The following is a 17,237-nucleotide window of genomic DNA, read 5'->3' as shown; positions in this document are numbered from 1 at the left end:
AGAGGGAAATTCCTGAAAGAGACCTTTCAGAGTGAAATTATGGAAGGATTTAAATAAATTTTCAATAACATTGCAATAAACATGATAGTTTTAGGTGCTGACTTTGTCAAAATATTTAAATACAGGACACTGTTTAATACTAAATCACCAGTAGGTAAAAACAGCAATATTATCCTTGGGCCCAGGTTTGCAGAGTAGATTTGGGTCTAATGTGAGGCTTGCAGGAATAAAAGTACTCTGAAGAATTAATTTATTTCTAGACAAAGATGTATGACATCTCTAAGACCATGCATCATATGACCATCCACGTGTTCCTACTATGTGAGGTGCAAAATGAGTATGTAAGAAAATGAATTTGATATTGAGTCTCCTAAATAAGTACCTCATGTGATGCTCTTATATAATATTAATAAATTATGGGATGCAAACACAAATAAGCATGGGTTTGGAGTAACATTTTCTTAAGAGAATAGACATTTATAATAGAAAATATTTCTCTAAATAGAAGGGCATTTTACAAAGTTGGCCCAAACTTTCCCTGGAAATTAATTTGGACTATGATGTTAAATGGAGACCCCCTATTATCTTACCACAAGAAAGAAGAAATATTTAGAAACACTATAATCAAATATTACCCTGGTCTCAGGATGGATATCATTGTATACCCAGTCTTGTGTGTGTTTATTGGTATTCATTCCAAAGCTGATTACTTTGGAAATTAAGCATCTAGATACTTTTATAGAGAAATTATAAGAGACTCTCAGACATAAGCCAGTTAAAAGCTGAGGTTCTTTACTAGCATAAGTGATTTTTTTTAAAGAATAATCTATGTATAATCGATCAATAATTGACTTGGTAGACCTTCTCTTTGGAATAATCAAATAGCAGGTACTATTGTACATAGATTGCAAAGACATAGTTTTGTATATAAGAAAACATAATTCGAATAGGACAGGAGAATGCAACTGATTAATCCTGAATCATCTGTTAAAATGCTTAAATATGTTCACATACCACAGTAGCCTTTGGACCTAGTAAAGATGAGCTTGGTACAAAGGGGGAAAGGGAGGGTACAGAAGACATTCTAGGCAAGTCATATTATGAATTTAACTGAATTGGTGTCATTAACTGGATCCAATACTCCCAATGCCTGTTTAATGCCTGGCAACCATCACAGAGCTAGATGCCAAGACCAGGAATTTAGAAATCAAAGAAACATTTGTTTCTACTTTTTTCACATGGTGCCACCACAAAGGAGGAAACTATGGTCCAAAATAACTTTAAAAAGTGGTGTGAGGCCGGGCGGTGGTGGCGCACGCCTTTAATCCCAGCACTCGGGAGGCCGAGCCAGGCGGATCTCTGTGAGTTCGAGGCCAGCCTGGGCTACCAAGTGAGTTCCAGGAAAGGGCGCAAAGCTACACAGAGAAACCCTGTCTCGAAAAAAAAAAAAAAAAAAAAGTGGTGTGAAATAATTTATACAAAGCATTTCTCAAAGACATTGAACCATCAAAATACTATACATTTTAGATATATGCTATATTTTTACACATTATTTTTAAATATGTTTTTTTAATGTTTTAATTTAAATATAATTATATCATTTTCCCTCCTCCCATTCCTCCCTTCAGCCGCCCATACCCTCCTGCCTTCAAATTGATGGACTTCTTTCATTATTCCCTGTTGCATACATATATATATATATATATATATATATATATGCATTATTTATATATATGCATTATTTAATGTTATTATAGTTGTTCCCTTGAGAGTTAATCTATTTTGAGAGACAACTTTATGTATCAATATTTATACATAGATTAGGTAGGTAGTAGATAGACAGGTGAAAGATAGATAAAGATACAAATATTACTAAGTTACTTCAAGAGGTGAAGACATCAGCAAAACCTCCGGAACACCTAAAGAATAATTATACTGCAGTTTTCTGAGTTTCAATAAAAAGATGCATGTTTTCCATTTTGATGCAAGAGAATCTTAGATATTAAGTGGCATCTTAGAATCTAGCCATTTGCTTACCAGTTGGTGTAAGGTGTCTCCAGGTGATAACAGGTTCAGGGCGGCCATTGGCCATGCAGACCAGGGTTACATTGCTGCCCTCATTCACAGTGACATCTGAGGAGATGTTGGAGATCTTTGGTGGGACTGTAGACAGAAGGAAATCAGATATATAATCATGGCAATAACCAAACTGCAGCTGTGATCTAAAAGTGAAGTTGGTATACTTCCGACTGTATTAGTAAATTTGAAATTTCACACCAAGTAGCCAGGATACTTTTAATTTGCACACTTGATATTTCGTCTCCAAATCTCTCTAGAGTTCCTAAAACATCTGTAAGGTGAAAATACCTACCACTATGGCAATCTGAGTGCTGTAGGAAGTACTTAAGATATGTATAATGAAAATGTGCGAGCCCCTTTCTGGTAAGGACAAGCCTTACTTAAATATTAGAGGTATGCACATTCTTAATAATTTTACACTGAATTTCTATACCACCATCACTTGAATTTGTCGTTTTATACTTAACAAAGAATATAGTACAGCCTCCAAATGCAAAGGAAAGATAATCGATATTTATTGTTAAGTCATAGCATTGTGTTAGTAAGATGTGGCATCACATATAAAATTCATAAGATAATCAATGAAATAGAATGCTTCTACATATAATTTTCTATATATGCTATGTACTAAATATACCTAACAGATTAGATGATATAAACTGAATTAATGGGTACTGCGTTAAGTAAATAGACATTATAAACATACTACAGCATTATTTTTTAATACTGCCATTATTAAAACTACTAGCAATTGAATGATAAGCTAACTTTAATTAAACATGTATTATATCTGCCACGATGCATTGTGTACTTAAGCAACATTATTTCGATCACTTCATATAATAAAGATAGGGTGTTCTATGAAGATTTTATTTACAGGTAAGAAACCGAGGCACAGATAAGAATACGAGAAACTAGAAAAGGCATTTGAATCCCAGCAGAGTCCACTCTTAAACACTTCTTGAACAGAATTTCATCTTCACAATCCAGTCAACCAGATGGCTGAAATTGACAGAAATTACTTTTTGGTGATGTGAAAAATGAGTCCCCAAGGGCAAGCAGTACTGCTGCCTGGCTTCCTTCATTAGTGTTCAGGGTGGCAACATTAGATCCCACTCTGGTAGGCTTCATTGGGGAGTGTGGGAAGTGAATTACTCACAAATTTCATCTCTGAGGCTGCACACTGATTACAAAGAGCCAAGCTTAGGGTTGACTGTGACTCTCCTTTTTTCTTCTCTTTTTAAATGCAGCTGCCTCTGTGGCAGCCGTGAAAGTGTATTTCTGAGGGAGGGGAACAAGCAAACATGAAGGAGCTCAATAATGAAAGAGTTTTGTTCCTTGTCACTTGTCCTACCCATTACAGACACTGTGTTCCTGCCCAGCGGGGACATTTTCTGCTTAAAGAAACAACTACCTGACAGCCTTGAGGAGACATCGATGGTACTTAGGGAAGCAGCACCTGAGTAGCTCTGAGTGCCACGAGACAGAAGCTGATGGAGAGCCTTTATGACCTTAGCATGCTTCTGACAATGACATGTTACAGGGTCTCTGGATAGAAAATGGTGACTCGGATCAAACCCTCTGGTAGTATACTACAGATGATTCCCATGTTTCGCAGTCTTTCTTGAGTTTCTCTTCCTCCTTTAGCTACTGGGGTTAAAGGATATTTTCCTGGATTCATAGAGTGACTTGCAATATGTTCTCCCCAGAATCTTAGGGCAAGAACATGGAAGGTCATAGCCAATTTAAAAAGAGGATCATGAGGAGCAAAGAAGAACATGATAATGGCTTGTCAAAGGTGAGCCCACCCACCAGGAACTATGGCTGGGCTCACAATTCAGAGTTCACATCAATAACTAGACCTGGGCTTACATCTCAGAGCTCCCAAATGCTTTATCATTCTTTTGTTTAATCCACATAGTTCTTCATTTTCATCTGAGGAGGCCAGTGTTCTGAATGCCTCCAAGTAAGATACAAACAATCAATGTAAGTGCTATAAGCACCTCCTCAACTAACCCAAGCTTATAACAGGAAGTTCTGGAGCAATTAACAGATCCCAGCTAAGCTCCATTTTAGTTACATGTAAATTGCGACAGGATGTAAGACATGTATGTGTTGTTCAACCAAATACAAGGGACTCAATCTGTTATGTGAAGAATACAAATTAAAAAAAACAGAAGGTCCATCATTAAATTTAATAAGTCTATCATTATTATCAGATAATATTACTATAATAGAATTCCTTTTTAATTCATATATATTAATATATATGAGTATATATTATATATGAGTATATATTAATATATATGAGTATATTTTATATACATATATATGAAGCTATATTAAGGACTTTGCACTCACTTGTCATGCTATTTAAGTCACTTGGACTTAAATAAATATAAATGTAATACTAATGAGTAAATTTAGAGTAATTGTAATTATGTTTTAGTCATCAAATCATACTGCCTCTCATGATTAAGATGAGTCAACTCATTTCTGGGATGCCAGGGTTAGGATGCCTCAACATTTGTACTGAGCAGTGAGAAATGGGTCACATTGTATTGCTGTGTTCTGTTTGAATTTCGGTCTCTTCCTGCTAGCCTCACCTCATTGATTTTCCTATTTTATGTCAGGGCCATCCCATAAGAATTTACATGTGATATTATATGATTTTATTCTCCAAAGAAATTACTCTTACTAACTTTCAAACTCAATATCTAAAATTTCTTCAGGAATTGTATGATGCTACACCATCATCCTTGCTCCATTAGCACATCAATCTTTTAAACATAATGTGCATTCTTGCATCAAAAAACCTCTTCAATGAAGCTCTCCAAAGCTCATATTTCTAGGTCTACTGGCAATTTTTGTTGTAATGCTACTTTTTTTTCCCCTGAAATATCTAATTTAATGCTCCTAGTCTCTTTCTTTCAGAACTTTGTATTCTTGGCTTCCAGGACACCAAACTAAACTGACTTTCTTCCTACATTTTTGGTCATGTTAATTTTAGGGCTCATCTTATCTTGTTTCTTAAAAGCCTGTATTTAAGGGTTTAGCTGTTTTTTTTTTGTTGTTGTTGTTTATCCCTCCCCTTTGCCCATTTGAGTAACTTACACTGTTTGTAGCTTCAGAAGCTAAAGTCTTATCATCGATGACTCCATATCATTATCTTCAGCCCAGATTTCTCCTAATATTTTCACACCCATGTTTCTGACTGACTAGTTCCTATCTCCATTGCATGCCTCACAAATATGTTATAGTTCCATCTATTTTCTCATGAAATACTTGTGTTTTATTATCTTAGTGAATGTTGTCATTATGAAAAGAGATGGGGTTTTTTGTTTTTGTTTTGTTGTTGTTGTTGTTTTGTTTTGGCCTGGGCAGTAATATTAGTATAAAAGAGATAACCAAACCAAACCAAACAACAACAACAAAAACAACAACACCTTTCTTTCATAACCCCCACATAGACAACTCCATGTTTTAAATATCTCCCCAATTCATTCAGCACTTCCTTTCCTTACTCCACTTCACCTTGTCTCAGACATCAACATTTTCTTTCTTCTTCTTCCTCCTTTTCCTATCTTTTTTGGGGGGGAGTGTAAGGGGCTTGAATTATTGCGAATGAATTAAATCTGGCCTCTAGCCTTCTCCCCATGCTCACTACCATACAGTTTCCACACTAGAGCAAAAATACTGTAAACTATAAGTGAGCATAATATCCCTTGGTTAATATGGCCTTCAAGGTTGGATGCCAGTGTCTTACCATGGTTCAGAGAGCTCATTCTAATTGCTTCTTGCTTATCTCTACAGCTACAGTTCCTTCTCCCTTTGCACTGCATCTTCCAAAGTAGAACTCAAATGAAACAACTTGTGGGTCCTAGAAAGTGTATCCTTAACTCCCACGTGCAGTGGAATATTATTTTAAGGTGTGTTACTTATGTTTATGTTGTACTTGTTTAACTCTGTGAAGCTGTGTTACTGTGCCTATCTAGAACACCTGATGGTCTAATAAAGAACTGAATGGCCAATGGCAATGTAGGAGAAAGGATAGGCAGGGCTGGCAGGCAGAGGGTATAAATAGAAGGAGAACTCCAGGAAGGGAGAATTGAAAAGGAGGAGCCAGAGAAGAAGGAGGACATCAGGGGCCAGCCATCCAGCTACACAACCAGCAACGGGGTAAGGGTAAGATTTACAGAAGCAAGAGAATGGGAAAAGTCCAGAGGTAAAAGGTAGATGGGATAATTTAAAGTTAAGGAAAGCTGGCTAGAAACTAAGCCAAGCAATAAGCCTCCGTGTATGATTTATTTGGGAGCTGGGTGACAGGCCCCCCACAAAGAGCCTAAAAACAACCAACAAAACCCACACATCTATCATCTGGTATTTCTGCACATAGTGATCTTGTTTGAGGTTTTTGTATAGGTAGCCCATCTCAGCTTGAGATTCAGCTGGCGACCCTGTCTCCTGACTTATTCTGGAAGAGTTTGCTGTCATCCTCCACCTTCGTTGACCGCCCCCCCCCCACCCCCGAGCCTGTAAAGTCCTGTTGGGTATGTTGTCATAGACTCAGTGAGAGCCACAACATTGCTTCTCCAATAGACCTCTAAATAAACTCACAACGTTTAGGTGACTTATTGAGTTTTAAGAGACAGGTGGCAAGTTTTCTTAACCACTGAATGCTGATACTTGCCTCAACCCTCAACCAATGTTTGGAAAAATAAAAACAACTTCAGTTTTACACCTATTCTTCAGACTTAAACACGTCTCACTGACTTTTTTTCCCCTTGCAAAACACCAAGCATCTACTTTGCCCATAAAGATGTGACTTTTAGCAGTATTTCTCCAGCTGTCTATCTAGCCATCTATTTCACCATTAACTTTTTTGACAATTGTTTTTCATACTTAGGACAGCTGTTTTGCTTGTTGAAATGGATCTTGCCTTGTCCTCTCTCTAAGGCTCACAATGGTGGGGTTACAGCGTGTACACCATGCTTGGCTGACATCTTTGACTCTTCATGAACAGAACCACTTCTCCATGGCAGACCAGTGTGTGTGTTCTGAATATAGGAAGCAGAAGGACTCAGTGTCTGAGTTCCTCAGCTAGAGATTTTCTAAGTCTTAGCTTCCTCTGTGCATTTATTTTCTGTTTTTATTTTGTTCTTTTTCTGTGAGGAATCATATCTGTATGAGATCTGAATATGAGTCTCTCTATGAGAGACACGACAACTTTCCTAATCAGATGGTTTACTAGTTTATTCCTAGATTTCTGTAACAGCTCATGAAATTTAAATTTAGAACATCACCAGTTACCATCAAGGTGGCAATTCCAAGGATTCATTCTATTTCCTCCTAAAAACTTTATACAAATTCTGGAAAGTAAAACATTTGTCATATTATTACCACTGATTCACATATGTGGACACGGGAGATACAATAGGTTAAAAAAATCACATAACTAATGAAAACAAATCAAAACTAATATTTTCTAAAATGATTCTTCCTCTAGCCCACATTTATTTCTATAAAAGTGAAGAAACATTGTGTTTTTGCTTTCTCTTAATCCTCAGTAGGTATGACTACCTAGGAAGTACAGTTTAGCATGATAAATTTATTTGTACTAGCAAATATAAATTAATTTTCAAAGTCATTAGAACATTGATTTATGCTCAATTCTTGAGTCATCATACAAGTCTGAATGGTTTGTTTTCTCTGGGGGTCACTGAATAGCAGTCCTCTTTCATAAGATATTAGTGAGATTTATTATCTTTTCCGACATGCAACACCATCATCCATTTGTTTAATGTTTTCAACCTATTCAGTTTCAGTGATATCCCCAATTTGTCTGTATTATTTTGTTTTCTTAGTGACTAATGGGAGCTACTTAGCCTGAAAGGAACTGACCTTTTGGTGTCTTGGTGCAATTTACCCCAATTTATTCTCTGACTCTTAATTTTGTTTGTCATTTTTTTTTGCAGAAGTTTAACATTCCTTGACTTTATAGGTACACATTTTTCTTTTATTGCTTCTTCTATTTTGTGTATGTGTGCAAAAACCTTTTCCAAAATAGGATCAGTTAAATACTTCTCGCTAAGTTTTTCTTTCAATTATTTATTTTTATATTGAAGTCCTTAAAATATTTTAAAATTTATGTATGGTATGATAAATAATAAAAAATATCCCCATCCCTTAAATATTAGCTAATTCTCTCAATACTATTAAGCGAACAATGCAAAATGCAAAAACTATCTTGGTTTTCAGAATTCTCCCACAAAGTCCTATAAACCAGCTAGACTAGTCTTTCTGGGAAACATACTAAGTATAAACCTTACTAACTATGGCAACTTTATTAAAACACTTTAAAACATGCTGTTAATCTTTTATATACCTCATAATTATGAGCTGCATTAATATACTTCATTATTATGAGATAATTTAAAAATAAGAACTATTTTCATTGGTGACATTCTTTTACTGAAATGGATAGATCGATAGAAGATAGACTGATCCATCAATAGATAGATAGACAGACAGACAGATAGATAGATAGATAGATAGATAGGCAAATGATAGATACCTAAGTTCTATGTTAAAGCAATGTACATTTTTACTATTCACTAAAAGTTAACTGTAGTTTTTTAAATAATACTAAGATTTAGGTAAACTTACATGCACCCGTTCCTTTCGCTGTGCAATGAACCAGCATCTAACATGATTATTACGTAATCAGTCTGTGTCTGCCAACAGGTTTTTAATGAACCTCCTCTTATGCCTTTTCTCCTGCCTCCATGGACATCAACTTCTGTGGATCCAGAGCTGACTTATATTTTTATGCAGTTAAGAAACTCATTCCCTTTCCTTTTTATGTTTTATTTTATTTAATGTCTCAGATAGACCTGGTTGCTCAGGCTTGAGAACCCATCTACTTGGTAAGCTAAGAGAGGAGAACCAAGGCCTGCTTTGTCTACAGAGTTCAAAGCCTGCTGTGGGATGGTCTGTATGTCAAATGTGTTGCTGATTGGTCAATAAATAAATCACTGATTGGCCAGTGGCCAGGCAGGAAGTATAGGTGGGACAAGGAGGAGAATAAAGCTGGGAAGTGGAATGCTGAGTCAGAGACACTGCCAGGCGCCATGATGACAAACAGCATGTGAAGATGCTGGTAAGCCACGAGCCATTTGGCAAGGTATAGATTAATGGAAATGGATTAATTTAAGCTGTAAGAACAGTTAGCAAGAAACCTGCCACGGCCATACAGTTTGTAAGCAATATAAGTCTCTGTGTTTACTTGGTCGGGTCTGAGCGGCTGTGGGACTGGCAGGTGAGAGAGATTTGTCCTGATTGTGGGTCAGGCAGGAAAACTTTAGCTACAAAAGCCACTCTGAAAATTTAGCAAAACCATGTCTCAAAATAAAAAGGCTGGGGTACAGCCCAGTACTAGACATCTACCTAGCATGTGCAAATGTAGAAGAGTATCCAGAACCTCTTTCTTGTGTTAAGGCACATTGGTTATCTTTTGGGGAGACCACTGATCACATAAAGCCCTTGTTGACTTAGGAATTTCAGTCAGTTAACCCATTCTCCTTTGGACACATGGCTTCTGGAACATCTAGATTTTCTTGCCTTGAAACATGGTTCTTATTAGAAATGACCCAAGAGAGGATATAAATGATTTAAACTGTGGCAAACTATCAATAATCTGCTAATTCTAATCTTCTACTCTCTGTATTTATTTTCCATGTCTATGTCTTCCTGTAGTAGATAACACACATTTTTCTTCCATCTCTGGACCATGTCATTGCTTTTGCTCATAGAATAGCAATATCTAGCTCACAAGCAGAGTTGTGACAGCTGCCAGCATACCTGGACTCACTTGTACTTCTGGATTTGCTACTGCTGTAAGAAAACGCTCAACTAAGCCTCTTTAATACCAAGAGAAAAAGGGACAACTGAAAGAACCGCAAAAGGGGCGTGGGGTCCCTAATTAAACATGATTTTCAGATAAGCAATAAATATCCCTTAAAATATAATTGCATTTCAAATATTGTGTGGGACATAATTATACTAAATATATTTGTTGTTTACCTCAATTTTAATAAGTTATCCTCTATTTTATTTTGTTCATTAAATCTGATGAGGCAAGGAACAAAGCTTTGTAGTGGTTTGAATAAAAATAGTCCCCGTACTCATAGGGAGTGGCATTGGAGAGATGTGGCCTTTTTGGAGCAGATGTGGTTTTGTTGGAGGAAGCAGGTCAGTGGAGGGTGGGCTTTGAGGTCCTAGAAGCTCAAGCCAGGCCCAGTGGCTTAATCTCTCTTCCTGCTGCCTGTTGATCCAGATGTAGAATTCTCAGCTCCTTCTGCAGCACCATCTCTGCCTGCATACTGCCATGCTTCCAGCCATGACAATAATGGACTAAACCTCTGAAACTGTATTCTAGCCTCAATTAAATGTTTTCCTTATTAAGAGTTGCAGTGGTCATGGCATCTTTTCATAGCGATATAAAGCCCAACTAAGACAAGCCTCATAATAAAATACAGCCTACATGAGCTGAATGGCACATGCATGAGAAATAAAAGATAACTCTTGTTCATGCTTCTAAATGCTGTAGTTATTTGCTATGCAGAAATAGTTAAGACATACCGCAAGAGGTCCACCACTAGTTTTCAGTAGTTCCTGCAATTCTGGATCTCTAGAGATGCTTCACCTCTGTTTTCCAAGATAAAGACTTAATGTCTTTTATTTGAGTGTATGATTCAACAACATCCATATTCTCCACTATTAATCATGGCCCTCTTCTTACATCAAATTAGCCAGTCAGTTTCCATTGCTTAACTCAGAGAATCTTAATTTTTACAAAATGAAGAATGGTCATGAGTGGAAAGATTCAACATTGGCCTTTCCATCAGCATTAATTCTTCTCTGTTAGTAAATGTTGCTTTAAAATAACTTCAGGGCTGTGAAACCATCTAACCTATCTGTGAATGACTTGATCCCGCCGCTCTTCCCCTCAGCCTTGGGTGACGCCTAATGAACAGGACAATGAACCAAGGGAAAATCATTCCAGTATAGGACCAAGAGTTGTCAAATGGCCCATTTCCACAATCTCAAATAATTTGTTTTTATTACTTGTATAAAATGTAAAATACTATGCTTTTCTTGTGACAATTTTTGCTTTGTTTTTGAGACAGGGTCTCATGTTCCCCAAGCTGGCCTCAAATCTAGTACATGCCTAGGAAGATGAATTTGGACTCCTGTTTACAGGTCCTCCTGTTTACACAACACCTGGCTTTTTTTTAAATCAGTGCTGAGGATTGAACTCAGAACCTTGCCACATACTAGGCAAGTGCTCTGCCATAGAGCTTTTCCCAGCTCTCAAAATCTCAATCCTGATGGAACTTGTTTTACTTATTTCTATGAATTCAAAGTTAGAGTATTGTGTATATATTATGATGGGGTGTTGAGTAGTAAAATACATGCCTACCAGGACTCAGGAGCTGATGCAAGAGCATCATGAATCCTGAGCCAGTTTGGTGAAGTAATGAGGCACTATCTGGAAAACCCAAACAACAACAACAATCAGAATGTCTTCTCAGCTCCTCAGTGTCCAAGTTTTCTTAGATACAGACAGAGATAAAATGAACTGCATCATTGGTATATGTAACTATAAAAGAACTCGGTCCAGAAGCATATGGGTTGCTTTTTGAGCAGCGTTTAACTTTAGTAAATATGATCCCTAAAGTCAACAATAGAATACAAATATACAAGCAACACACAAATGCCATCTTGTGAAACATCAAACTTCCATCCTGCTTGGCATTTTGCTTCCGAGAATGCCACAAAAATGTGTTTTGCTACATGATGTAGGAGTTTCCAGGATGGATGACAGGATAGGAAAATGCAGCACAGTATGTTCAACGGAGCACCAGGGGATTGTCATCTCACCCTGTTCGGAAGCTCATTCACAGTGTGACAAATTTATATCTTGTGTTTGCTTTTGAATCCTCAATGAACAGATTAATATCATGTTATTTAATCTCTCTGAGACTTGGTTTCCTTTTCTAGCTATTGGAGTAATGGACAAGCTTGATACTAGGCAACATTATAGAAATGATAGTGGGGTCAAATAAAAGAATGACTGGGGAGACCCATAAACTTTAAAAAGTTCTCTAAGCGTAACTATTATTTATTATATGCTAAAACAAGCTAGGGAAACAGTGCTGGCTTAACCCTTCCTGTAATTACATGATTAAATATTCCCTGCATATCATGCTGGTAGCATTCAATTTATAGTTTTTCGAATTTTGGTATGTAGTATTTGATATTAGATTCTAATAGTATCAAAAAGCCTAAGTGATTGTTATCATACAAAATTAATGTTTAATACTGGCATTAGCAATAAATCACCCTAAAGGTAGGTATTGAGTTCTTCTATAATACTAGGCAGAACTATGCCAATATGTTCTGCCCTTTAGTCAATGTCTTTGTATTTTATGCCTATAATAAAATATGACTACAATGTGAACATTTACAGCCATGAGCTAAATAAGTTCCACCAAGATGTTTAGAAATAATTAACTCTTGGGCTTCCGAGAGAAGTTCTCCAGATGAAATTTTGTCACCATTACATGTTTGTAATAGTCTTGGTAAAATACAGGTCTTCTGTAATTTGTTGTTGTAGAGAACAGATGTTGCCAGCTGTTTTGAAGCTGTGATTTGGGTCTCTGACGCATTAGGCTTTGCAGTAGAGTCAAAGAACTGGCAGGGATGATCTCTTTCCACAGGTGTTGCTCTTCACTCCTGTTGAGCCCATCTATTAAACACGAGACTTCAGTCTCTGAAGTGGGCTCTGTAGGAACAAGATTCCAAATAGGCACACATTTCACAGTGACTAGAAAAAGTTTGGAAGCCACAGGTCCCTTGAGTCTCAGGGTAAGCAGAATATAGGAAAAGGTTCATTACAACTATCAATGCAGCTCTTTATACATGCAATGATCCAAACAACATAATGGAGGAGGGATGATGTCATTTGGAACAGCAGGTATAAAATGTATGTACAAACCCAAACAGTGCTAGATGTGATACCAAACAAAGCAGGTATTTTTGGAATGTTGGAAAGTCAGAAAACTTGGAGTGAGCCTGCATATAAAAATGATACATTCAATATCAGAAAGATGGCTCCATGGGTAAAGGTGCTTACCTCCATGTCTTAAGACCTGAGTTTGATTCCCAGGACCCACATCATCTTCCATAAGTTTTTCTTTGATTCCCATAGGAACATTGTGGGACACACGAGTTTCCCTACCTCCCCATATAAGTAAGTAAAAATATATTAAGAAAAGTTTTGAATGATACAAGCAAGTATGGTATTGTTTGTATTATTCTGCCAATGGCTACCTTTCAAAACAACACAAACAATTACAAAGAAAAAAAATAAAAATACTCATCCCGTTTTAATCCAACAAGAGAAATTTGTATCTAAAAGTGCCCGAATCCTCCCTTAGCACAGTCCCTCAAGATTTGGCTGACATTTTCCTGTGCTGGCCAAAGGTTTGTGTGTTCATAAGTCTTACTCTTTGGAGCCTTTGAGTCCTATGTTACCATTATCACATTCTTGAGTGGTCCTCTGAGTCCCTGGCACTACCCCAGGCTGTCAGATTTACAGTACAATGGTCTTCAGAAACACAGTTACTACCATCAAAAAGGACAGTTAATTTGGGTGAGACTATTCTAAATGCCTCAAAGACAGTAGCCACTGAACAAAGAAATGTTATGCAGCCCACTACTTCTGTACCACTGGGCAATGGATGCTTTCTTATGGTAATGCATATGCTATGGATAGTTGAATGCCAAAAGTCTATGTTAAGTCTATCTAAAAAGAAGTATATTAAATGATAGTTCCCCCCCCCCCATTTTTATTAAATGTTCAGAGTGACTCTGTAATCCAAATGTGTAGGCTGCTTTAAAAGAGGACAAAGTTTCCAGATGCCAGCATGGGCATTTGTGACCAGCTGAGGCTGTCCATTATTGCCGCTTCAGCAATAGATACACTCTCTGTGGGATGTCAAGTGGCTGGTTCTATGGACGGGTCATTGCCTTGCTAAATAAGTGCAAATGGTACTATTCTGACTCTGCTCACTGAGGCTTCTTTTCCTTAGCAACTCAGCAGCTTCTTCAGCTGCTCATATTCCCAGATTCTTAGTCCAGCTGTTTGGTATTTGTTTTTGTTAATCTGGATAAGCTTCCAGATGTTGATGAAAAGGAGGCAACTGCTATCTTCCTTTTATAGCCTCAAAATATCTTTTTAATTTCTCATACTTACAAAATAGGGTTTTGATAATGTCCAAACAGAGCAGATGGTTCTATTTGGCAGGTAGCAGAGTATGGAGCAGAGGGAGGCTCAAAAATATTAGGTTACCTCGGGTAGGTGACAAATAGCAACTGGGTGAATTCCAAGTACTGGAAGTGAACTGTACCCTAAGACTTTACCAGAGAAAATAGAAGTGTTTCTTTCCCTGTTTGTATATTCCAAAGCTTATGCTTTTCTCTACTGAGGGGGCTGTTAGTTATAACTCTTGGAGTAGATAAAACTTCTGCTTGTGTTCCTTGAGGCTACTAAAACCCACCCTACCCACTAGCTAAGTCTTTAAAAATTTAGCTCTCCACCATGCCATAAGTGTTGAGGCTACAAATTATTTCATGGAAAACCAAAACAGTCTTTTCTCTGTTGCATTATTGTTTTTTTAAAACAAATGTAAAAAATATTGCCTAAGCCTTATAATTATGAGTACTTTATCCATGAAAGGTTTGTTATGAATGAGAAGTTCTTGGCACAAAAAGCAGAAAAATATTTTAAGGCCAAGAGAAATAATGTGTAAATGTACAGAAGGTAGAAGTACAAGGGTTCAGAGATAATGTCTTGCACACTATACTTAATGACAATGCAAACCAAGTTCACACCGAGCACCGACAAAACGGAAAAGGATTGCAATATGCATGAACAGCATGAAGAGAAATGAAACAGATGATGATGGAGAGCAGTCCCTTGTATAGACTCTACAGAGTGCCATAATAGTTACTCTCACATTTTCTTTTTTATTTTCATTCATTCTGTGTCTTTTACATCAAGTATCTTGATCTCATTCATTTCCACATCCCTTCATATCCACCCTCCTCTCTCCACCTCTCCAAACAAAACAAAATTTAAGAGGAAAGAAATAAAAAGAGAAAAAATTAAAAACCTCTTCACGGAAACTGCAGTGTGACACAGTGAGTCCTGGTGTAAACCATTTTGTCTATGTATGTTTACTTGCAAGTGTTTGCTGCCAAGAATCATTGGTCTGCTTCGATGCTTCGGGTCTCATATCGTCTGTCATGTGGTGATGTGGGAGGGTGAGAGATGCTCCCCTTTACTCTCACGTTTTCAAAGTGACTTACTGGTCATCTTATTTCATTTTATCTTGGGAATTAGAAAAATGGAAGATAACTATGGTATTTGCATCAACTCCTTAAGCTTAATAATTTCCTGGCCATGCTTTTCTACTTGCTTAAGGTATATGGTATTCTTTGTTTGAGAAGGAGGTAGACTGTAATAGAAATAGGAGGAGTGAAAGATGTGTAGAATACAACGATGGTTATAAAAGTTGATTCCTAACCCTGCTCAAGGGCCCAGGAGAGAGAATATTTAGAAAAAGAATGGAGTGAGTGGGAGGTTTCAGAATTGTTTTCTTTGCATTGTTTCTGTTCCAAGCTTGCCATAAGCCATTTTTGACAGAACATGGCACATTCATATTATTTTCTTCTAAACTAACAGTTACCATCATGAATTAATTCATTCCAATTATAATTTTTCCAAAATTATTCCTAGTGGGGAAAAAATAAAGTAGTTGCTGCAAAGGTTAAATATAGCTTGGAGAGTAGACACTTTTTGAAATTCTAAATAGGTTGAAGAATTCCAGAGAGGTAAATAAGGTTGGGAAGGGTTTGGGGGTTAAAAAAAATAAAGCATCAAAAATGAGAACCTGGAATTGATAAATGTGAGTTAAAATTCCTCCTGTGAGGCTTTGCTTGGTGAGGTAAATTACTGTTCAAGAATGAAAGAAGACAAAGTAGTTGAAAAGTGGCAGGAAATAATAATAATAATAATAATAATAATAATAATAATAATAATAAAATCTTAATAATTCATAATAACACTGTGCTAGGTAACATTACATTATATAGTTTACAAACCAGGGATGTCTTTGCCTTATTTGGTCCCTACCTCAACTCTGGTGTTGCTAATCCTTTGTGTTCATTCATTGGTCGGGTAACTGAGGCTCGCCAGGGCAGTTGTTCTGTGGACCAACTTCACGAAGCCAAAGTGTGAAATTATTGACTTGATAATGAGCTCCACTGATTGTATAGGGACGACTTGTGGAGAGCCTTGATATTTCAAACCACACTGTCACTGACATGTGAGATGTTGCCTTATGGACTGAACTAAACAGCTGCCAAGATAGTAACCAGGGAGTCACCAGAGATCAGAAAGCCTGGGTGTATGGGCAGTTAACGGTGAGCACAGAAGTAGAAATGTCACAGTTGTGGAGAGCGTGTGGGAGTTTGGTTTTCAGTTCCAATATTATATAATAAAGAATTTGGTTGTCTGGTGTTGAGGCACTTTTCTAAATAACACTGATAACATTCATATTTATAGCCAGAAAAGCTTAAACAATTTTCCAGTGGAAAACGGATCTTCTTACCCAAGCCTATTTGCCACCTGCACCAAGTTTCCTTTCCCTGTTTGTCTATGATGAAGTAGGAGTTCTTGTCCGTCCCCCACACTCTTTCTGAAACTCAAAGGCAGGATATAGGGTGTGTGAGAGGGAGCACACCATCTCTGCTTCAACCCATGAATATCAAATGGGGCGAATCTCTCATTAATCTTGAGCTAAATGTAATGTTAGACATTGAGGGGCCCCGGGTCCCACCTGTTTGTTCAGAGCCCTAGGCATGTTATGGAGAAAATGTCAAAGATTCCTCTTCTTGTGCTTCTGCGCCCTGCTGTGATGTTTTATTCAAAGCACCATGTCCTTAGGAAACAAACACTGCCTATCAAAATCTTGCCCACCTGGCTTCCAGGCTCACACATAAACATGCACAACACCTGTGCTTAGGAGAGT

At 37.3% G+C, this 17,237-nt stretch overlaps 1 protein-coding gene across 3 annotated transcripts in view; it reads right to left on the bottom strand.

Moving 5' to 3' along the window:
* Positions 1-17,237, bottom strand: part of Lsamp (limbic system associated membrane protein) — a 620,698-nt gene that overhangs the window by 220,984 nt on the left and 382,477 nt on the right. For all 3 annotated transcript variants that reach the window (XM_052740699.1, XM_052740700.1, XM_052740701.1), the window contains exon 3: positions 2,038-2,163. In XM_052740699.1, coding sequence (XP_052596659.1) covers positions 2,038-2,163 — 126 coding nt within the window. The remainder of the gene's footprint in view (positions 1-2,037; positions 2,164-17,237) is intronic.

This window comes from Peromyscus californicus, unplaced genomic scaffold (genome assembly GCF_007827085.1).
Source record: "Peromyscus californicus insignis strain IS unplaced genomic scaffold, ASM782708v3 Scaffold_16__1_contigs__length_79575227, whole genome shotgun sequence".
NCBI classification, from domain to species: Eukaryota; Metazoa; Chordata; class Mammalia; order Rodentia; family Cricetidae; genus Peromyscus; species Peromyscus californicus.
The sequence above is the reverse complement of the archived record's forward strand: the minus strand, read 5'-3'. Positions and strand labels throughout refer to the sequence as shown.